Raw genomic sequence first — 25644 nt, forward strand, 5'->3', positions numbered from 1 at the left:
TGTTGTGTGAATGTAAGTTGGCTTGTGTCATTAATTTAGTTAGAAATGCCATGTCAATATAAAATGTGGGAATTAGTGCATTTGTATATCTGACATAAGTTAATGGAGAACTGGTTTATAACTTAATTGATTCAGGAATTTTATTTGCTACATCATAAATCAGATGAAAATGACCATTCTACTGCAAATCTTGCAATGGTTCTCCCTTCCAGCTATGGTGTATCCTACCATGGATTGACTCATTTTTGGACTGTGGGTTTTTCCTTATCTAATCCCCTGCTATTCTTCCTTTCTTGCTGTTGCTCAAAATGGCATTTTTCCTTTTGACCCTGACTTCTCCTACCTCTCAACCTTTCTGCCTTCCTCACTATAATATTTTAAAAACATATCCAATGCTGTTCTTTTGGGTGGAGGTAAAGAAAACAAACTAGAACCTGTTAGCACTCTCACCTTCTCCATTACTCAAACTTGAGGTTACTCAGCAAGTTGGGTGACTGAGAGAATGAAGTGAGGTTCAGTATCGGACAGTGAGATCTTGGAGATAATCAGATGTGGGGATTCATCTAGCAGATTCAGATACCAAGCCATGGGATACGGAGGTCTGACTTTCAGGAACTGGCAGTCATGAGAGACTCTTCCAGACTGCCAAGGAGCAAGTGTCCCTGTATGGGAGTGGTTTACCAACTGGTGATATACTAGTTCCCAAAGCAAATGGCTTCCCTTACTCCACACTATCCTGCTAGGAGTCATTCATTTTTTGTTTTTGTTTTTGTTTTTTTTTTGTTTTTTGATTCATTGTACACAAATGGATACAACATTTCATTTCCATGGTTGTACATGATGTAGATTCATACCATTCATGTAATCATACATGTACATAGAGTAATGATGTCTGTCTCATTCCACCATTTTTCATACCCCCCTTTTATTTCCTTCTACATAATCTAAAGTTCCCCCATTCTTCTCTCACTCTCCACCCTCCCACCCTCATTATATATCATTCTCCACTTATCACGGAAAACATTTGACCTTTGGTTTTTTGTGATTGGCTTATTTCACTTAGCATGATATTTTCCAGTTATATCCATTTATTTGCAAATGCCATAATATTACTCTTCTTTATGGCTGAATAATATTCCATTGTGTATACATACCACAGTTTCTTTATCCATTCATCTGCTGAAGGACATCTAGGTTGGTTCTACAATCTAGCTATTGTGAACTGAGCTGCTATAAACATTGATGTGGTTGTGTTACTATAGTAGCTGCTATAAACATTGATGTGGCTGTGTTACTGTAGTATGCTGATTTTAAGTCCTTTGGGTATAAACCGAGGAGTGGGATAACTGGGTCAAAAGATGGGTCCATTCCAAGTTTTCTGAGGATTCTCCATACTGCTTTCCAGAGAGGCTGCACCAATTTTCAACTCCACCAGCAATGTAAAAGTGTGCCTTTTTCCCCACATCCACGCCGGCATCTATTATTTTTTGTGTTTTTGATAATAGCCATTCTAATTGGAGTAAGATAGGATCAGACTTTCTCAACGATACTCCCAAAGCACAAGATATCAAAGCAAGAATCAAAAAATGGGATGGACTCAAACTAAAAAGCTTTTTCTCAGCAAAGGATACAATCAAGAATGTGAAGAGAGAGCCTACAGAGTGGGAGAAAATCTTTTTTCCACACACACTTCAGATAGAGCACTTATCTCCAAAATTTATAAAGAACTTACAAAACTTTACACCAACAATACAAAGAACCCAATCAATAAATGGACCAAGGAACTGGACAGACACTTTACAGAAGAAGACATACAGGCAATTAATAAATATTTGAAAAAGTGTTCAACATCTCTAGTAATTAGAGAAATGCAAATTTAAAGGGCATCTCCTCTTCAATGAGCTGCAGTTCACAGTCTTCACCAGAGGGTTTTTTTTTATTTTTTTCCACTTTTCTCAAATAGATTGCCTTTAGCCAAAATTAAAGGAAAAAAAAATTCTTAAGTAAATAAAATATGTTCTAATTGTACTTTTTAATGGATTAATCTTTTGATTTTTAGGGATGATTTTAAAGTGCATAATAATCATCAGGACAAAAACCAGCAACCTGAAATATTTTTAAGATTTTTTTTCTTAACTTTTTAGACAAATTGAATCAAGGCCTTGAGGGGTGTTTGTTCATTGCTGTGGAGCCTCACTTATAACAAACTATAAAAATTTTCTTTTTTTGACTGATGTATAAATGTGTGCACACAATGACTATGTTTACACGATTTCAAAATGTGCTTACATTTCATTGAACATGCTCACATTTTAAAATTAAAATAAAAATGAATCCAAATAACTTTAATTCATATGAACTAATATGGTTTAATTTATGTTGGGTAAATAAATAAAAATAAAAAGGTTTTTTTTATAATTAGCAATTCACATTTCTCCATGTGTTCAAATAAATAATAAAATTGCTAATTTCTATAAAATTTAGGATCTGTATATCTTGTTTCTAAGGATTTTCTTCAACAGGAAAGAGATGATTAATATTAATATCTGCATTTGTTTGATGTCTTGACTTTTGCAGTTAAGAATAAATGAATCTAATTTGAGGTAAATGAAATTAATTATCTTGGCTTTTATAACAGGAGATACCTATTGATATACAAGGATGAAATGCTAAAAGATCGTCAATTGAAACATCATCTACTAAATATAAAAACATCAGATACTCTTTACTGAAATATATTTAAATGTTAGATGGCTTTGTGATTTGGTTAATATAAATAAGGTCTAAAATTCCTTTATTATCTGTGTTCTCATTGAGAAACAAGATGCTAGGACTTATACTATCAGGTGTGATATATAGGGTCTTAAAAGTTTATTTTTCACCTGGTAAAATAAAAGACTATAACATGTCTGAGTAAATTAAAACAAAATTTGTACAAAATAATTTTAAAAGGTTTACATGTAATTACATTGGCTAATTAACACAATCATCTAAGGTTATTTAAAGTTTTTTTTTTCTTTAAATTCTACTAAGTTTCTATCATAAAGGCTATATACAAATATAGATAAGATCTTTTCACAATCCCTATTATTTGGGTCTTCTAACTAAAGGATAGAAGAAAAAGGAACTATTAAAACAATAATTTCTCATCTAATAAAATAACTTATTATGCCTGTTGAATTTCTAAAAAAGTTAATTTCAAAGAAATTATGATTTATACAATTTGGTTAAACAATAACTGTTATTTCAAAATAACACCTTACATTCCAAATTTCAGATTTCTCTTTAGAAAGTCAAACTTGATGAATATAAATACATCAATGACTATATTTTAATTAACCATGGTAATGAGTACTATTATGTTAATGGTATCCTCCTTTCCCAGATAAAGAAGTCTTTAAAATATAAGATTTGAAGGGACATTTTACTAAGCCAATGCTCTTCACACTAAAGTTTTTTCAATAATGCTCTCTTACAAACTTATATAATAATAACATTAATTAAAAACTTAATTATGTCATTTAATATTTTAAAATTGAATAAATATAAGTTATACAATTTTTATGTTACTGTCTACATTAAGAAGTAAACTAAACTATATTTCTAGAGGACAATCTGAAGATACTGGCTCATTTAAAGATTAACAATATGGGATATGGAAGCATTTTGACACCATCTCCCAAGGGGATGGAAGTTCTCTTGCTTGTCTGTTTCATGTTTTGGATGTGATATTGGATTATGTTACTTAATTTATATTAATCCAGACAATCATATATGGAGGTTTTGTGAAATAATATTCAGATAAGAGGCTAAAGATGGTTTCAAAATTAAGACACCTTCCCTGAATTTTGTCAAGAAACCCACTTAGGGAAAATTAAGTATACATAAGTTATTTTTTGAGATTCTACCATCCATAAACAACTATTATTAGCATTTACTAAATAACCTTCTAAGCTGCTTTCCATACATAAACTTAAAGATATTTATATATATTTTATACATATAAAAATATTAATTTTAATTCTTAAAGATTACTTGAGATTGTACATAACTAATATTCTTTTACAACATGACTTTTACTGCCAGATTTTTTGTCATATAGTTCATTTATCCAAACCCATACTTTGGGCATTTGGATTATTTTTCCTACTTTAAAAACAAGGTTATTAATGGTATTCATACAACTATATCTTTATACATAAAGATTATCCTTACATAGATACCTTAAAATACTATTGGTAGATCAATGACATAAATTCTAAGATTTTTAAAATGATTTCTTAGATCACTGTCCTGAAATAAGTTACCAATTCTAATAATTTAATTTAAAATAATTAGGCCATTATGTATAGAACAAATAGGTCATGATAGTGATTGTCAATGTCTTTACTGACTTCATTTTACAACTTTGTAACTCAGACCCCTATTAGAGACAAAATCAAATCATATATTTGGTAAAAGAAGGTAGCCCTTCTTTTATTATAATGCCCTTTCAACTCAACAACATTAACTTTAACAATAGGTAATTTTATTAATTTTCCTGACCAAATAGAAATATTTATTGTCACTTCTTATGATTTAAATACTTGTACAATGCTAGGACATTGTCTATAATTTAAGGTTAATTATGCTCCAGTTTATAACAATCTTTTTCTGCAATTTTAAAAAATAGAAAGGGGGAAACAGAACCCTATGTAAATCCACTTAATTTCAAAAACTTTTTAAAAATTATGATATTAGGAGTCTTATACACATGAAGCAATAGAATACACCAGATTTTACAATAAGGAGATCTTAAATCTCCATCCACAATATTTGTATGTTAGCTCTATTGAACTCTTAGGTAAGTGAAATGTATGGGAAATCTGTTGGACCCATTTCCCAGATCCACCTTTAATACACCCAGCAATGTGGACTGGAGAATTAATCCCAGTATTTACTGATGATATTCATATGATGGGAGGTTTTACAGATACATCATGCCCATCTATGTGACTGGATTTAAGTACACTGGCTGCAGTGGAGACTTCTCTATGTGCTGGTCCCATGATAGACTCTCTGGCTGTCTACAGGTAACCTTTGAGGAGAAGACAGCATAAGGAATACCTAGACAAGTTAATTATACTGGCCCTTGAAACTTAAGATTGTGTGTTCAAACAATTATTAGAATGGGACTTTCTTTTAAAAAGACACTCACTTCTATGAAATATCCACCAATATCTTACTGCCTTACTTGTTCTGCAATAGAGTCTGGCACCTTCCATAAATGTTAAGAATATACAAATGTCTTGCCAATACTACATAAAATTTCTAAAGGTGTTGGACATGTTTTTGGATTGATCTTCAACAATTGACAAAAGACAGCTATATCAAAATATCTTCCTCTAGAAGATTCAAAGCTAGCAAGTCCTATTGCGGCAACATTGCCACTAAATATGTTTCACTTTCACTTCTTTCAAAGAATTTACAAGCAACCATGTTTAATCTGAATTTTTAATACAGTGGGAGATCTAAGAAATTAGGCAAATAATGGAGTTATTTAAAACTACTTTTCAGAACACAATATAAGATTAGATATAGAATCATTCTGATTTTTGAAACTCCATGAAATTTGGATTGTTCCCTGTTATTTGGATATTACATTGCACTGCTGGTAACCATGTAATAAAGACAAAATTTGAATCCAAAGAACTGATTGATATTGCACTAGAAAGATGAATAATAATTCACATATATATTCTAACAGATACTTCTTATTTGATGATAATTTGGTCCTATATATTTTAATGTATTCTTTTTGGTTTCTATCTGTTCTCACATTCATATATCTAGGGGTATAATTCCTTCTGTTAATATGCTATGGACCCTGAAAGATAAGTAATAATAAAATGATTGAGCTCAAATTAAATGCTTTAATATGTACTATTACAAATATCAATGATGACCTTTTTGCTCTCCAATTTAAACAAAGGCTTAAATACCATAATGACTGTAAGCATGTCTGTGTTGTTACAACTAAATATTATACTTCCCAATGGGATTAAGAGATGATGAAGAATCATCTAATGGACATTTGACCCAGCAATAATAATAACCTGGATCTTATAAAATTACATCATCACATCCAGGATATTCAAAAAAGCAAAATTGATCTCAGGGACTCTGCATCTCTAGCTGATCAAGTATTTCCTTAATTGAATGGAACATTATTGGAATGATATGTTTGCTACTATTTCTTTTTTTGTATCATGATAGTAGGTTTTCATACCCTCAGAATCACAATCTGGGACCTCAAAGCAGCTTTCATAACCAAGATCCAGAACCTCAAAATAACTGCCCATTATTTGCCTCTTAAAAAATATTAAATGGGGAATATGTGGGGAGCAATCCATGCCTGGAAGAATCATATTTGGCTGATCCATGGGATACAGAGGTCTGACTCCCAGGAACTGAGAGACTCTTCCAGACTCCTGGGGAGTAGGTGGCCCTGTATGTGAGTGGATTACTCTCTGGGGATATGCTAGTTCCCTAAGCAAATGGTTTCCTTAACTCCACCCCATTCTGTTCCTCACAGAAGAAGCTTCTCCCAGTATTGGCCCCCTTTACCTATGCAACTATAAATAAAGGAGATGTGGGCTACTTCATGTTGTTGGTCATTTCTGGTATGGCCCAATCAATTGCACCCCCTTCCAATTGAAAAGAATATTGGCTCTTGTATGTCTATTGATTAGATAAGTTTATCAGTAATTAATTGATTTATCACTGGCACCACTGTCCTCTGGCAGTTAACCCTTCCCTTATCCATGCTGGATGTGGCTTGAAACCCTCACAATAGGAGGTTCTGTTCATCCTAACAAAGGGAGAAAGTGTGCACTAGCAACAATCCTGTGGTGGCAGATCTGGAGCCAGGCAGGGGACAGTAGTGACAAAAAAGGGGAAGGGAAAGAGATAAAGAACAATGCTGGTATAGAAACATCTACAGAACAGAAAGTGAGTCAGAACTTAGCTGATCCGAGAGCTGCATAGAAGGCTAGTGTGTGAGAAGTGCCCTGAGTTTCAGCCCTTATAATTGAAGAGCTTCTGTGGGGAGCCATTTTGTGGGGTCAGGTCTGAGCTTGTTGCATTGGAAACATAAAGTCCCTGCATCTTCCTTTACAAGAAATATTGCTGTGCTGTCCAGCAAGCATCTACCTTGTGGCACAGTATGGCCTGGTACAATGCCAATGAAGTAAACTGTTATGATTTGGATATGAGGTGTCCACATCCAAAGCCCCTGTATTGATGCAGGAATGAGAACTGATTGGATTGTGAGAGCTGAAACAATCAGTAGATCCTAGTTTTAATGACTGGGTGGTAAGCATATGCAAATGGGGTAGGTCTGTAGGAATTGGGACACTGGGGGTGTTCAGTGGAAGATGCATCTTCCCTGGAGTCCTTCCCTGCTGCTCTCTGCTTCCTTGCTGCCAAAAGGGGAGCACCTTTCCTTTTCTAGTCCCTCACCCCATGATGTGCTGCCTCACTTGGGCCCAGAGCAATATCATTGGCCATCTATGGATTGAGACCTCTGGACCTGCACTACTGGCCTGCACTGACACCCACATCTTTGGACTTTCTGTGGTTGCCAACAGTGGATCTGTCTGATAATTTTCTCTTGTTGATTGTCTCCTATGGTGTCATTTTTTTCTCTTTAAGAAGCATCAGTTCTGAAGGGTGAAGGAAAGCTCTGTCCCCCTGTGGATCTCACATTGCTCTTGTGGTTTTGTTCTTTATCCCATGCATATTTACATATGCAAGGCCTCCTTCTGTCTTCCCCTTTGAAAAGAAGGTGGTCATATTTTACACTACCTTAACTCCCTTCCTCAATTCTTTGATTTATACTTTGAGGAAAAAGGAAGTGAAAAATGTCTTAAGGAAATTGTGGAAGAGATTGGTGGTGATTTCCAATGAAAAAAATAAAATATTAGGCTTTACAATAAAAAGTGTAAAAAGTAAAGAAATAAAAAATGATAGTAGACCAAAATATTATGGGTTGCTTACTTTCTTTGAAGTCAAATGCCAATTCTATAAAAATTGCAGTTTTCTTGGGGTCAAAGATGATTCTTTCACTTTCGCATCAGTCATCTACTCTGAGTTGGCAATTCAATATCCTGATCTGTGAATTAAAGAGAAATACATTTTATTCGTATGCAAACCTAGTGATCAATAAAAAAGTAGATAGAAAAACTTCCTGTCAAACTGTTGGACATTGACGTCAGTCACCCTTTAAAAAATATGAGTGTTAACAAATTCCTGAAGTCTTCAGGATACAAATATACTCTATTTAAAGTGAAAACCTTTAAAAATATGTATTATTATTACTTTATGCAGAACTAGTGATCAAACCTTGTGAACCCTAGTCAAGCAGTCTACTGCTGAAAGAGTCTACTGGCACCAGAGGGTAAAAGATTGTTTGAAAATATTACATTTCAATTTTCTCAATGATTTTAATTTTTGTGAGTCTTTGCACCCAGTGAAAATAATTCTATGAGAACAATTTTTAATAAAGTGATCATTCAAATATAGACACATCTTACATGTCATTCCCACAGTTAAATTTGGCTAATCTCAGGTTGTCATTTAGCTTCTGGGTTAAATATGCTTAGAGAAAAAATATGTCAGTTTCCCCTAGCCCACTGACAGTAATAAAATGCCTATTGGGTGCTGTGAACAAAAGTCTAAATCTTCTATTTATTTCCTTAATCTTTCATGTTAGGTCCAAAGGAGAAGGGTACAATGTTGGTTTTCTTTCTCATATCAGATATGGCAAAAAGTCAGTAAGATTAATTGGTTTCTCTTTGAAAAATCCACAGGGATTTATATTAGGGTCGAAACATCATCAGGACAAAGTGAACACATTGTAGCTGACCAGGAATTGTATGGTGGAATTTTCCTGTTCTGGAATTTTTTTCTGACCACTCTCTGCTAAACTGTATCCACCAAGTTAATTTGCAGGACACAAAGTAAAACAATATCAACTTGCCTTATAAGATATGTTAAAATCAAATGAATGAAAAATTTTGATGCAATAATGAAGAAGGATATACTTAGAAGATTGTATGTTTCAATCTATACACAAACATGCACACACATTTAACAGTGGAAATTTATCAGCAAGACCATTGTTTGGGGTAATTAACTTTTGCTGAAGCAATGCTATTTTCACTTATTGCTATAATCTTTACTTACTGCTGCTTATTGTCATTAGTTAAAAATGGAAAGCGGAGATTTTAGCAAAGTATCACAGCAAAAGAAGGGTTATTAGACTCTGTGAGGTAAGGAACATTTGGAGAATGAGACATTTCAGGTGTGTTTATGAGGAACAGAATGTGTTGGGTGTAACTGAAGCACGGATGAGCAGAAATTCTGGGAGGCAGGTGGAAAGCAAGATGGTAGCATGAGGTTAAAGGCTTGGAAGACCATGGTGACTACCTCAACAACCAGAGTAATCATTGCATTATATTTATAAAACATAATAAAAACATAATATTTTTAAAGTGACTACTTACTCTTTCTTTTTTTTTTATTTTTGGTAACAGGGATTGAACTCAGTGGCACTCAAACACTGAGCCACATGGTCTGTCTTATTTTGTATTTTATTAAGCGACAGGGTCTCACTGAGTTGCTTAGCACCTTTATTTCTCTGAGACTGGCTTTGAAATTGTGATCTTCCTGCTTCATGCCACACTTACAGGAGTGTGCCACCATCCTGGCTGTACTTTCCTTCCAATGTCATAGGAGGAAAGAAGAAAGAGAATGGAAAAGTGAAAAGAAGAGTGAACAGTGCCCACAAAAACATATCCCAACTTCGTATGTTGGTTTTTATGACCTTGAACTAGTAGGAAAATTTATTTTTCAAGGTTTTTCTACTGTGACTGAAATTTGGCTAACAAGTTATTTATATTGATCTTCAGTTTGTTTCAGAAAGAATTTTCTTTCTCATTTCCATTAATCTTTAATTTTATTTCTGAAATCTCAAATGTCCTTGATCTTTTGATTTTCATATCTCAGGATCACCAATTTGTTCGAATCCAAAGACCTATTTTATTCTTATTTCCTCTCACTCTGAGCCCTGTGTATTAAAGAAGGTATGTATTTTACTAATTTAATTTTTAAATTTATTAAAGTTTTTGAGACTGGTCATAATTAGATAGTTATAAGAAAAACTGTGTGATCCATAGTGCTTATATAATTTCAATTACTCAGCAAAGCAACTTCATATTTTAAAACACTTATACAGCTGTAGTATAGGTAAATAAATAAATGGAATTAATATTTTTGAACAGTGAAAGCAGCCTCATAGAAAGTCAATACTAAATATCATCATGAAAGCAAGCATTTCATTTGCTCATAGCACACAGCCAAATCATCTGTATATTTTGCTGATATGGATCAGCAATCCTAAAATGGTAGAATTTTTATTATTTCTTTTTCACACATGAATCTCAAGAGACTTGTTAACTGACCACTATTGAGTGGTGGGTTGGGCTTGAGACTAAACTCTGAGGACTCACAGTATGCACTGATCTCGAACAAGGGTCAAACTCTTATTTGCATTTGTAAGAACCAGAATTAGAATATGAATCTCTTTCATTATACTTAATTGACTTAATTTTACATTTTTAATTTTACAGTCCATCCTCCCTTATGTTAGCCCTGTTTGAAGAGTTGGAAAATGGACAATGTCAAAGGACTTCACACTTCAGGAGTGCAGTAATTATAACCAATTTCAACGTAAGACACATTTAGAAGGTGCATAGTTCTATATTTGTGCTATAAAATTCCAGTTGATTTAACATAAAGCTGAAAGGAATCATTGCTCACATTTTCTTTGTATTCTAGTCGTCAGATTTGTGTCTATAACCATTATTTAAGAATCTTTGAGAAAATCATTAGAAGTCAGTAAAATAGGCAGCTAGATAAATAATGCAGGACTGTGCATAATTAGCATGAAGTAAATGGTACCAAGAAACTTCAGAGACATCACTTCAACATGAAAATGCTCCACAGAAAACAATAAAAGATGACTTCGCTAACTGATATGTAGTCTTTAAACAACCTGACTAAACAGTCTGCCTGTGACTGGCTTCAACTGTGACTGGCTATAGATGAGGTACTGATTGTAGAGATAATTTTGATGAATTAATATCCCAGTACTTCTCTCACAAAGACAAACAAGTTTTCATGAAGATTGATAAGTCTACTCTCAACTTTATATGGATATTAGCCTATATCTGAACAGTAGCCTTGTTAAGAAAATGTGTGAATACAAATGGAGGCCTAGATCTCTTTTATCAACACAAGGACAAAAGCTTTGCTTTAAAAGTTTTGCTATAAGCTGAATGAAGTAATAGGTTATTCAGAACCCAGAAAAAATTGCCCAGGAGGCCACATGTTTTACTTAGCTTATAGTCACTGTGACCAAGAACAACTTTGAGGATGAATGTAGGGAACATTCCTCAAACTTATCTGAAAACAGTCGCTGACACCATGGTCTACATAAGCCAAACAGTCTGGATGGAGAAACTGAGGAAACAGTAACGATTCGCCATGGACTGAAGGCCTTTTGCAGTTGCTGAGGTTGAGCTACAAGTTGAGGGAAGGCCTTGCTCATCAAGCATCCCAGCAAGCTGTGATGTGAGCTCGCCCGCGCTGCCTCACCTCATGCTGTGTGCTAGTCCTTTGTCTCAGACTTGTTGCTGGGCAGAATCACTTAGGCATACTTGGTTTATTTACATTAGTTTGACATATAGCTTACCTATAGGTTGGTTCTGTTATGTTTTAACAAGTGTGTTAACCTGATTGGATAATGTGCTTATATATGTCTTCTACAATCCTAAGTAAAATTAGATCTGTGCCTTACGAGCCTGGTCTTCAATGTCTGAACTGGGGTAGACATTGTCGTCGCTCCCTCTCAGCAGACCCCCTCCTCCAAACATCTACAGATGAAAAGTTTATTCTAGTTCACTCTTTCAAGGTTCTGTCTTTAAATCTGAGATGAGGCAGGATATCATGATGAAAGAACATGGATGAGGAAAGCAGCTCAGGACATGGCAACCAAGAAGCAAAGAGAGAGAGAACTCTACACAACAGGGACACAGTAGAAACCCCAAAGTAATAATTTCAGTGACCTACTTCCTCTAATCACACCCTACCTGCCTATAGTTACTACCAGGTTAATCAATCAATGAACTAATTCACTGATTGGCTTCCATCTCTCATGATATGATCAATTTATCTCTGAAAATTCTTGCATTGTCTCCCACATGAATTTTTGGGAACAGCTCATATCTAAAACATAACACCATATCTCTGGAAACTTAGTAGTAGTTCTGTGATTTAACAATGATGAAGATGGAATTCTGATCAGTGGGAACATGTAGATTGTTGGATAAATTCTGGAAGGAAACATTGCTAGCTCCTTTTCCTGTACCTCACTTCTCCTTGGCTATGTCTCCCTCCATCTCTCTTTTTCTAATTCTTGATTTAAATTTATGGGAAAAAGCCACCCAATTGTTTTCAAATTGTGCAAAATAATATGATTTGTTATATTAACTGTACTACTTCATAGTCACAATATTATTTACATGTTATGTCACAATTTCTCCTACAGAAACAAGTAGCAAATAATAAAGGATTAAAAAAAGCAAGACAGGGAATATCAAGAAGATGCTAAGAATGTTATGTAGTGAGAACGAGGTTTGCAGAAAGTACAGATAGACTCTAATTGCTGAATAATATTTTTAAAATATCATCCTAATGTGGAATGTGATTTATGTCAGGTGATTCTTCTGTGTCAGGAAACACAGGTTTAATTTCAATTAGCATAAAATAACATTCAAGTTTATAAACTATGAAAGTTATGGTTCATGGATCTCAATTTTCTCATGAATTAATTGAATTCTGCATTTTTGTAAAGTGTGAGTAGCCATAATAATAGATAGGATTCAGTTTTTAAATACTGAAAAATATCAAAATATTGCTGAGGATTCTTTCTAGGGCCTTGAGGAGGTATGTCCAAGTTTTCCCACAAAATTATTTTAAATACTATGTTCCTTTCCATCTTTCCATTAATTATGTTTGCCATATCTTCTCCCCAAAAAAATAAAAAGGAAAAAGTTCCTTCAGTCTCTTCTCTAAATTTTCTTTCTGTTTTTAAAATCATTGGGTTACAAGAGCAGTTTCTGAGAGGAAAAGTAATGTTTTAAATAATGTATACCTCTTCACATGTATTATAGGAAATATTCCGTTTTAATAAGTACCCCTTGCTATTTCCATCTTAGAACAGTACATGGTTTACATATGGGCTGATGGATGGATAATTAATCACAGGACTCTGTTTCCATATTTTTAAGAAGTACAAGCATTTGGCCTGAATTCTTCAAGAGGCAGTATATTATGTGTCCAAATACCCAGTGCTCTATTCCTGAATATGATAGGAAATCAGAATCTCCAGATAGAAATCCAAGAGCAGGAAGAGAAGAAAACAGAAAAAAAAAAATACAAAAACAAACAAACAAAACCCTCTAATTACTTGGGACAAAAGTTTTGCATATACTTGAACAAGTGAAAAACCACACAGAATTGTGTCTTGGCACATCATGCTTATAGAAAATTTCCAAGCCCTGGGGAGAACCAAGCAGTAATTCGACCTGTGCCTGACCTATGTTGCAAGCCTCTTAAAGTCCAGATGGAAATCCAGGAGGAAACTTTTGCTTCTCTCTTTTTCTTCGTTTCTGAGACCTTGGTGAATGTAGCTCTTGAGTAGCAGAGAGGACATTTGCTACCGTGACTGTCAGAGAGGCTCTTCCTCGTCTCTTAGATGCAGAGCAAAAATTGGGTATAGACATCATAGTTTGTGCCCACAAGTGAACCATTTATCATGGAGAACAGGAGATGGACATAGCAAAATATTCAAGCAACTGACACATGGTAAGATTTAGAGTTTAAATTTTTGGATTTTCATCGATGATTATAAATTGTGATGCAGTGTTTAAAACAGGATTGTGTGGGTGTGCCAAGTTCAGTGCACAGGATGCCTCTGTTAGCAACTCTGCACTTGGTATAACAGCATGACATTTACAAACTCTGAGTTCTCATATTTAATGAGGATTAAAACATTAGCAAGGTCGAGGAATGTGGAATTGAATAAAATGATACATGTTAAGAACACAGTATAGAGTTGATTCAGAGTAAGTGTCCAATGAGCAGCAGGTCTTAGAATGCATTGTTTTTGGCTTGGTGCAGTAATGACATTAAATCTAATGAAATAAGACCCATGTTCAACTTTTTATCATCAAGGTAAACTTAAACACTTCAAAACACATCAAATTCATGTCTTTTTTCTGTGTGTATAAAAGGAAGAATTTACAATTCATTCAGTACTCCAAAAAATGAATATGGAATTTTATTCCAAATACGTAGATCTTTACTCATACTTCTTAATTTTTTCATTGTGTATTTGAATAGACACATGATGATTGTATATATATTTGGGAACAGTTTGATCAGATCAAAGTAATTCCTATTGTCTGTCACCTCAAACATTTATCTTTTCTTTGACTTGGAGAATTAAAAATCACCTCTATCAGCTTTTTAGAAACATTCAATGAATTGGTTTCAACCCTGGTGACTCCACTGTGCTGTAGGGTTATTTTCCCTGTCTAGCAGCACCACGCTCCCAATTAACCATGCCCTTACTATCTTCCCACTCAACTTCTCCCAGTCTTTAAGAACCACAATTTTACACTGTTTTATTGAGACCTATTTATTTAGCATCTACATAAAGTGAGAGAAATGGCATCTTTCTGTATGACTTATTTCAAGTGCATATTATTATGCTCACTCTATGACAGTATGTTTTTCTAATAGCATTCTTCGGTCATCATTTGCTTGCTAATGTTCCCACCACTCTGGTATTTTAGATTAAAGTGATCTTTTCAGATGTTTTAGAAAGAATAATGACATATTAACTTGGTAAACACCTAAGTCTTGCAGGACCATGCTCAAATTCATTGATATGGAATGTAACACCCTCTACATTCACAACAACACACTCATAAAAACCAAATAGGAAAACATTAAGCCTAGAAATGAGTGACTAAGCCACAGAATGGAGTTTTTAGGGTTTATCTCTCTCTGTTTAATTGTTCCTATGAACATTTGATGTGACAGCATTAGATTCTTGCCTCAGAATTATTCAGAAAAATCTAAGTGGCTAAGCTCTGAACTGCTTAGTGTTTACTGCTGTGGCTTTGTACCTTAAGATGAACTAAACCTTTGAGACAAGAGAAAAGAAGTCTCAGGCATTCATTTGGAAGTGCTCCAGTGGAAACGCAGAAATTTTTTTCTCAAATTGCAGAAGCATATTATGTGTGCGTCTACATGTCTATATATTTATGAACACATAAATGTATATGTAGATATTCTTGTGAAATATATTTTATACATATATGAGTAGAAATTTAGCAAAAGCATCAGATCAACATCAAGATTTTTAAAAATATCTGAAATCTGAGGGAATTTATTGCTGAAAAATTAGCCTGAGTCAATATTATAGTTGATTTAAATAACTACAGAGAAGGTAACACAAATAGGACTTTATTGTTTTAATTTGCAATAATAATATTTAGAAACAATGTATGCAAATGTGACTGATGTGACTGATATGCACAGATATGTACACATAATGCATCTGAAAGTTATTGCTTGAGATATGATCATAAAACACTGTGATGAGAGTCTTACTTCTAATTCCTCTTTTTGATTTTAAAGTTATGTATATGTTTGAAAGTTAATGAAGAAACAGTATTTCTAAAATTGTGCAAAAATTAATAGGAAGAAAACAGTGGGCATTGTGCATAGTTGTGCAAAGGGAAGGAAACTTCTCAACGTCACCATCCCAGGAGATGGTCCGGTGCCTACAGTTCGTGCTGTGATGGGGCCTGAACAACTTTAGATGCAGGTGCAGCATATTCAAGGATATGGTTACTGAGAAAAGAAGGACCACAAAATATTCTAGGACAAATACAGATACATTAATCTCCTACCTGTAGGACAATGTGAATTTAAAACTGATATCGGTAAATGTGTAAAGGGTGGGGAGGGCTGAGCCTATTGTAGGGCCTTTAGTGTAATGTTTACAATAAGTTACAATTTTAATTTAAGATTCCCTGTTATGGTAGTGTGTTGCTTCCACCTTTGCAAATGAAAGTTCTGCATACCTTGCATCTTATCTGAATTGTTCAGTTGATAGATTTAAGCTGTTTGTGAATTATGTTCAATTAGAAATATTCTCACAACAGTAACCATATTTTTACAAATTAAAGTCCTCAAAATTTTGAAATTTTCTCTTCTGGATGGTAAAACTATATTTAAAATATCAATATAAATGGGAGCGGTTACTATTAACCATTTTCTGATTCACCCTTAACATATTGCAAAATGTTTCACTATTTCCTTATATCATTGATTATTTTTTCATTCATTACATCATATGATATGAGTGCAATCATATGATTTACATACTTATCTTTCTCACTAAATAGCTTAGGTATGTTTCTGTTTTATATGATACTGCAGCATTTTCCATTATAATATGTCTCCATGTCATTTCACTTTTATAATAAATTTTTAGATTTGGGGTATTAATAGAAAGAATACAATACCTTTTTGATTCTGGAAATATCTACCAACATGTTTTTAAAAGGAGTGAATGAAGTTGTTTTATTACAATTTTAGTAGGACTAGAACTTTAAAAAACAGCATGACTTCAAAAGACGTTCTTGTGATGCAAACTTTAATTTCACTTTGTGTGTGTGCTTTCTGCTTAAAAACAGTGGCATCAGGATTCCTTATATTCCTTTTGACCCCTATTGTGCTCAAAGAGTTGTTTTCTATTTGACCCTATGGTCAGGCAACCTGAGGCACAGGACCTTGTTAATGACATGTCACTATCACACAAGAAGGCTAGAGTTGTAGACTTCTCATAGAAGAAAAAAGCCACTGTTTTTCTTATTTAACTTTTAATGTGGAGTAATTTTAGATTAACCAAAAAGTTGAAAAACTACAGGAAATGCCTATAGAATAGTCAATTCTCCTTAATATTAACTTACATTATTATAGGTATACTTGTTGATGTATGAAATGAACATAGATGTATTAGTCTAAGTAAATGCCAGATTTTATTCATATTTCACTAATTTTACCACGATAGTCCTTTTAATGTCAATTCATGACAATGACTTTCATTTAAGATAATTCCATTTAAATGTTTTAAAATCCTAAACATTGTTATCATAATCCAAGGGGCACAAATAGTTTCCTTTGTCAATTTTAATACTAATATAGGGAATTACTTTCATCTGGAAAAGAAGGGACTGATTTGTTTACATTCAACATTTTAATTAGGCAATGATATTGCTTTTAGACCACTCAGAAAAAGAAAGCAGAGAGATGAGATTTATGTAAATATTAGATTTTTTAGGGCCCTGTCTTCAACTTCCTACTCTATTTGATTTTCTTTGCACAATGATGCATCTGAAGGAGACATGGATCCAGGTAGGTCTGAATCCACAATAACATATGCAGGGACTACTAGGGACCTTCAAAAGTGTAGTGCATTTACAAATATTATTTCTTCGCTGCTAATGAACATCCATGTTTTTATGTTTATGACCTATCTGAATTTTATAAGAAACATATTGATAGACATTCTTACTAAACAATAAATGGAAGTATAACCTGAGGCTTACAGAAATTGAAGGATTTTAAGTAATCTGATGCATGTCATAGAACAAATAGAGGGATAAGGATTTGAACTCAGGTCCACACAAGTCTGCTGTTGATGCTCTCACTCACTCATGTCCTTTCTTTGTCTTTCCTGCTTTGTCCTAGGCTAAGATGTACACTGTTGGATGATGTATTACTATTCTTTATTCTGTAATCAGTGGTTTCCTACTGATCCAATGAGATTTCAGTGCTCTTTTTCTTTTGGTGTTTTCTTATTAATGGTTATGGAGTTCAAAGTACAGATGTTGGTCAAGAATAAATTTTGAACAAAAAGGAAATGATTATTCAGTTTATTTTTTTATTCTCATATGAAACCCATTATTCAGTGATTTTTCTCTCTACACACACACACACACACACACACACACACACACATTGGTGGAATGATTCCAAATTAATTTTCTATGTTCTTATGTGAATACATCATAATGAATCCCACCATCACATACATCTATAAGAATCAGGTACTAATTAGTATAAGACATATTCCATGCTTTTATAGTTCTATCAAAATGAATTCTACTTTCATGTATCAGTAAAAAGAACTAATACAATTACATATATATATATATATATATATATATATATATACACATACACACAGATATAGGTACATATATATGTGGAAAAGTTTATGTGGACATACACATATGCTATTCACCAATAGAGTTTTGTTATACCCACAGGTGAGGACACATCATTCTCTGAAGCAGTGTCTCTGTGGAGTGTGATGTCAAGAGTTCAATTAATTATCTGGACGATTCCTGGAGTAGCTTTCTGCAAGCAAGGTGTCTGGCCTCTTTAAGTGAGCACATAATAAGTGCAATTGGTAAAGGCCCGTCATCATAAGCAGCATTTCCATACTTTCAAATTTGACCCTCATAATAACCCTGGGAGATGAGCAGGTAAGTTATAAATGAACAACTCTGCCCAACAAGAAAGTCTTATTAATTTGACACATTTATCTTGAGTTATACCTGATCAGAGTGGGTCATCTTGTAGTAAGCACTGGCAGATTATTACCTAAGCCTCTAGACTGTGGCTGGCAGCTAACATTCTCTTCCTTGCCTGTGTGGTTGTTGCTGGTTTGCATGCTTAGGGGATTGGCCATACATTCTCACTTCTCATCATTTGTTGGATGAGCTTCATCAAGGTGCCTCATTTAAACATAAACAAAGAATCAGAAGTTTCAAGATTTATGAGTTTTGAGAGTAATTCTGGAAAGATCAGCCTGCAGTAAAGTCCTTGCTGAAAAGAAAAATCCCCATTCTTTTCCTGTTGATCCAGGTGAAAGGACTTGGGGGTGGGAAGGGAGGTGTTGTGTGACATCCCATGTCAGGCATCCGTTGTTTTCTTAAACATAAGGTTGTTAAGCTTGGGTTTCCCATTAGTAATATTGGGATGATAACATCTAACAAAGACTGGCTCCTATCCAGTGAGCCCTAAGCCGTGGCTGGCTTTGAATGCATCACTTAAGGATCAGGAGGACACTCAGGAGTAGGCATCATTATTTCCATGAACATCTATTCTTATTTTTAAATGATGAATTATTAAAGAACTCAATAAAACCTAAATCTTCTCTGTGGTTATTATAGAGGTGGACACTTACCCATGAAGTCTCTTTTAAAAAAAGAATGAATTAATTCATTGTAAGGCCAATCCACTTCAGACTTTTGAAGAAAATTTGGAAGAGTAGTCATTATTTTCACAACCCTCTAAAAGCGCATGTTTTTCTTCTTTTTATAGATGAGACTGTTTCCGGATAGTGGGTGACCTGGCATTAACCACTATTGTATGACCAGAACAAACATAGTAGATGAACCACAGTCCTCCTTCTCTCCTATCTTGGGTTTGTTTTCAGAATGGTTGTCAAGAACTCACCCTGATGGTTACTATTAAATGATCAAGATGACATTATTATAAAAACTACTCTTCTTTAACACATGTGGATGCTTACCTTTCCCCTTATTAAAATTCTGGCATTTTGAAGTATTCCCTAGTTCATTCCAATCTTTATTTTTTCTGATCTCTTTCTACCACCATAAACATATCTAATTTTGTGTTTTTAAAGATAACAACTCAATAAGTAGTACTCATAATAACAATACAATGTTCTTGAGAGCCATCAGCTTGTTGGTGATTGCAAAATTTTGAACTGACATGAAGCAAACTTTTTTTATCATACTTTCAGATTTACATGATCCCTACTGTACTTTCATTCTTTCCTTGTAAATCATGCAAAACCAAAGCTTCATAACTGAATTCATCTTCGTGGGGCTTTCACAGGATCCTACTCTACAGAAGATAGTATTTGTTGTGTTTTTGTTGGTCTACATTGCGACTATAGTGGGCAACATGCTGATTGTAGTGACCATCCTCTGTAGCCCTGCCCTCCTGAGCTCCCCAATGTACTTCTTCTTGGCAGTCCTGTCCTTTGTGGATGCCTGCTTCTCCTCGGCCATCACACCAAAACTGATTGCAGACTCCCTCTGGGAGAGGAAAACCATCTCTTTTAAAGGATGCATGATTCAACTTTTTGCTGGACACTTCCTTGGTGGGACAGAGATGATTATCCTCACAGCCATGGCCTTTGACCGCTATGTGGCCATTTGCAAGCCCTTGCACTACTCTTCCATCATGAACTGGAGGCTCTGTGGCATTCTGGTGGGGGTGTCCTGGACATGGGGCTTCTTGCATTCCATCATACAAGTTTTCTTTACCTTCCAGCTGCCCTTTTGTGGGTCTAATGTCATTGATCATTTCATGTGTGAGATGCATCCATTAATGAAGCTGGCCTGCACTGACACTCACATCTTTGGCCTTTTGGTGCTCGCCAACAGTGGGTTAATCTGCATCATCAACTTCTCCCTGTTGCTTGTGTCCTATGGTGTCATCTTGTTCACCCTGAGAACACACAGTGCAGAAGGGCGGAGGAAGACTCTGTCCACCTGTGGATCTCACATTACTGTGGTGGTTTTGCTCTTTGTCCCATGCATATTTATATATGCACGACCTTCTTCATCTTCTTTTCCCTTTGACAAAGAAGTAGAAATATTTTACACCGTGCTAACTCCCCTACTCAATCCTTTGATTTATACTTTGAGGAATAAGGAAGTGAAAAATGCCATGAGGAAAGTGTGGAAGAGACTGGTGGAGGTATTTCATGGAAAATAAAATATTATAGAATCAAACATAATGTAAGGAGAAAAAGGTATTTATTTAGACAAACACTATCAGATATCCTTTTATGGAAACAGATCACATAATTCTGAGGAGATGACAGTAATATGCTGGGAAGTTAAAAATTATGTTTTCAGTTGGAAATAAACCATTCCCTCTGAGTTGACAACTCAATAATGTTATATGTAAATTCAAGATAGTTCAATTTTGTACTTTGTGAAATTTATTTTTAAAAATGAAAGAAATTTAACCCCTCAGAATGATAAACATTTACATAAAGTTTGAAAAAACCTTATGGGAAATACTTTAGAAATCAGGAGAAAAAACATAAGATTTAATGTGACAGGATACAATTTTCTGATACTAGTATCAGTGAATCTGATTTAGAACATCAAGACTTACTAAAATCAGAGAGAAGAGCTCTCAAGTTGCATCTTTTCACTTCTTCTCTGAAATGGGTTTATTAATGTCTGTTAGAATTTCAGTTATTTCTTGAATTTTGAGAAAATCTGATTAGTCCAATTCTTCCTATGTTGGTGGTCTCCTTGGGTCAGGTGACCATCTTACATCACTCTGCTCCAGGAGAGCAGCTGGAGCAATTCCACAAGGGAGTCAGCAATGAGAGTTCAAATAATTAATTTGAGTATTTACCAATAAAGAGATCATTCAAATTATAAACATATTAGTGGTCATTTCTATGTTTTGTTTGTCTCAGGTTGTCAAGTGCCATTGGAATAAATTTATTTACAGTAAAATATTAGTTTCCTTTGACAAATCAATACTGATTATATCCAGTTGAGTGTTGTGGGCAAATTATCTTTTATTTCCCCTCTCTGTACTCTGACAGGCCAACACAACTCTAGAAAAAGTACATGATTTTAATTTTCTTTATTATAATAGGTATGCAAATGATACATATAACTTCATTGATCACCCCTGAAAGAGTCTGTGATAGATTAAATTGTGAGTCTAAATCATCACCTGGACTACATGTGTGTTCAACAGACCAAGGATGTGACAAGGTTCAGACATGTGTTTCCCTTTCTTCACATCACCTATCCTCAAAACAGGGGTAGCTTATTCATGTCCTCTGCCATCCAAGTCCTGTCATTTAAGATCATTTATTCCTAAGAACTAGTTCAAGAAGTGTGGACCTGCCAGATTGACTCCAATACTTTATGTACCTGTGAAGCCAAGATTTGAAATGAAACTACAAAGTAAAACACTTTTCTGGCCAGATTGCACTGACCAACACCAATTCATGTCTGATGCCTCATACACTCAAATTCCAACATGTTTTTACTATTTTAATGCCAACATTTCACTGTGGACTCTGTAGTTATATACAAGGAGAAAATCCACTAACATTAAGTAGAAGAATAAATAACTATGAAAGGTATGTGCCCAATATTTGCATTCCCACTGGTTTGATGAACAGAATAAATCAAAATTCTCCCCAAAATGACTGTTGCTTTAACTTTTCATTTTCTTTTCTGTGTAGATTACCTTTGGCATGATTAAGGGCATTTCAATATTTTCAGCTTTTAGGCAAACTAATAGTTGCACTAATACTAAGTTCATCTGTTTCTGTTACAGTTTCTGTAGTTATTCAAAGAGTTTTCAGAAACACATTTGATAATGTTAAAAATGTGAATTTAGAAAAATGTCTGTGGATATCTGAAAGAACCATAGAGAACTATATTATAATTTTAAAAATTATTCAGAAAGACATTTCATGAAATCTTAAGCCAAATACATTCTTGGATTCGTTCCCCATGTTGTAATTATACTCCTCTCTAAACTACTCTGTCTCTACCTTGGACCATTGCTCACTCTTGTACTGTGGATATTACCCCATCTGATTCATAAATTAACTTTCTTCTGTGGCTCTTAGTAAAAATGTCATTGTTTTCCTTTGGCTGTGACTCCTCCCCTTATCCTCTAATCATTGAAATATTTTCCTCATTCAAATATACATATAAAATGCTTATTTCTTTGAGTCATCCTAAAGCTTGCATTCATTTTTATTAGTCAAGAAATTTCATGAACATGTGAGTAGTTTCCTATACTAATTGTCCATGGTTTCTTGGACTTTGATTGGCTCTACATGGATGGTTGTAGTGTGAGGCTTAGTGTGGCCTGTGGGGGTAGTTTATTAGAGTGTCATTTCATGGAGTTTGAAATACCAGGTTCTCATCCTGGATCCTGATTGCTTCCTACACAATTCTATCACCCAGGTTAGTCTGAGTTGGACAGAGCACTTATAATGTATTGTAAGATCTTATAAGTAGAAACTGCCCTCTTTTACTTTTCAAGTGATAGAAGGGAAGTAAAAAGCTGGGAATGGTTGAAAAAAGTGAGGGGAATTGGCATTACCTGAATTTCCTCCTTCTCTAGAGACATAAAATGGGCATCTCAAACAAAGCCTGTGAGAATCTACTGGAAGAATTGTAGGGCTGGCCATTTTATCACACTGGAGTTTGTGACATCTTAGCCTGAATATTTGGTCTGTAGGTTCCAATGATTTTTACAATGAAAACCAAGGGTATCTCATTCAAAGTGAGAGAGTTTTGTCTGCCATTAAATGTGTTCAACATTCTGTATAGAATTTATGAGTAACAAATACTGTGTAAAACTTGTTTTATATGTTGAATAATATAAAATGATCCTCTTAAAGCTGAGGAAAAATGTTTAGTGTTTTTATACCCACAGATAACACTTGATAGTAAATCTTCTAAGCCTTCAATTAGAAACAAATTGGCAAGTCCAAAGCCACTGATGTATTTTACTTGTTAAGTCCTCATGACAGTCTTTATTATACGGGGACCACCATGAGTCAATCTGTGAATTTTGACCTGAGTTACTAAATGCAGGGAACAGATAGACTCACTTCAGTGAGTGTCTGAAATCTGAAAAAGGGTAAGCTGTTCATATGGATGATATCTAAGTCCAAGTGTATGTAACTTAGATTAAAAAAAAGACTGAATTCAATTAAAAATTCGGAGTGACTTTTCTTTGGTGATGACTTAATCTAGAAAAGATGCTATCATGATTTGATGCCTCCAAATGTTATATTTGCTTGATGAAAAGTTATCTAACTAGTTATCTATAACCTTGCTTTTATGGCCTACCCAGATAACATGTTTCCAGCTTTCGTTATTGATTTGTGTGTGTGTGTGTGTGTGTGTGTGTGTGACTATAACATTGGAATCTGGAATTTCATGTTTATCTTTTTGCCCAAAAAAAGCATTTTTTTCTTATTTCCATTATAACTTGGTTTCATTTTCCTAATCCCAAATGTTCTCACTCCTCTGAATTTCATATCTCTAGATACAAGCCTTTTCCACAACCAAAGACCTATTTTATTGTATTTTCATTTATACCAATATTCAAGATTCCATGCACTTCTAATTCATTTTGTTTTTTTATATTGACTAAATTTTTTTGTTGTTCTCTCTCCTTCATACCTTTTCATCTTTGTGAAAAGTCTAGGACAATCTATGGTACAAATATAACTTACGTCACTCAGCAAAGGAAGTATTTATTTTAAGGCAGTTGTACAGGTATCTGCATTATTGGTAAGTGAACAATTTAAATCAATATTTTGAACATGAAATTTACCTCTTGGAAAGCCACTGCTAACAATCATAATAAATGTAAATGCCCCAATTACACACTATGCACAGTCACATTTTCTGTATATTTTGCACGTATTGAATTTTGTAACTTTCCTAGTGTCCCTTAAAGGTAGTTTTTAGAATCATTTGTGTTCTACAGGTGAAGATCAAGGAAGAGGTTGAATGACAGATACTGGTGGGCAGTAGGTGTGATTTGACAGGAGGTAGTGGGGCTTCAAACTATATGCCTGTCACTGAGATAACACACTGTAGTCTGGTTCCATCTGTGTGTTTTACAGTCTAGTTGAGAACTTCATTATTTGAATTGAAATTTGCATGGTTTTAAAATGTCTGAACACTCCTGCTTTTGATTTCACTGTGTGACTGCAGGACTCTGGACACAGTCAACAAATTTCACATTATTGAATGCAGTGATTACGTTCACATACTGTGGATGTGATGGTCCTTTAGTGTCTAAACCTTCCTCACAAATCACTTAAACTTGGCACTTTTTGTGGTTTGTGAATAGACATAAAATTAGATAGGATTTAATATTTAAATACCACAAAAATAGAAAATTATTGGTGGGGATCCTCCTGAGGGAGCTTAAGGAGTTATGTCCATGTTTCCCCCAAACATCATTTTAGATGATATGTTCCTTTACATTAATTACATCTGCTCAACCATCTTCCAAATAAATGAAAAGAGAAAAGTTCCTTCAATCTCCTCTTTAAATTTGTTTTTGTCTTTAAAATTATTATTTTATAATATCAGTTTTGAGAGAAACAACATTTCAAGGAATGTATACCTCTTCACGTATATTACATGAAATACATTAATTTTCTTTAACAAGTACTCCTTGCAGCAGTACATGTTTCCATTTGGAATGGTGAATGGATGACTTATCAAACAGAACTCTGTATTTTCATTCAGTAGATGCACAATCATTTGGCCTGAATCCTACAAGAGTCATTATATTATGTTCCCAAACACCAAGTGCTCTATTCCTGAGTATGATGGG

At 34.3% G+C, this 25644-nt stretch overlaps 1 protein-coding gene across 1 annotated transcript; it reads left to right on the plus strand.

Annotated features, from left to right (window-relative positions):
- Window positions 1-18349: 18349 nt before the first annotated feature.
- LOC124959730 (olfactory receptor 4C15-like) lies at window positions 18350-21000 on the plus strand. The gene is made up of 2 exons (XM_047518068.1): window positions 18350-18369; window positions 20061-21000. The coding sequence occupies exon 2, from the start codon at window positions 20062-20064 to the stop codon at window positions 20998-21000; it is 939 nt and encodes a 312-aa protein (XP_047374024.1). The 5' UTR covers window positions 18350-18369; window position 20061.
- The last annotated feature ends 4644 nt before the right edge of the window (window positions 21001-25644 follow it).

Source organism: Sciurus carolinensis, chromosome 11 (assembly GCF_902686445.1).
Source record: "Sciurus carolinensis chromosome 11, mSciCar1.2, whole genome shotgun sequence".
In the NCBI taxonomy this organism is placed as follows: Eukaryota; Metazoa; Chordata; class Mammalia; order Rodentia; family Sciuridae; genus Sciurus; species Sciurus carolinensis.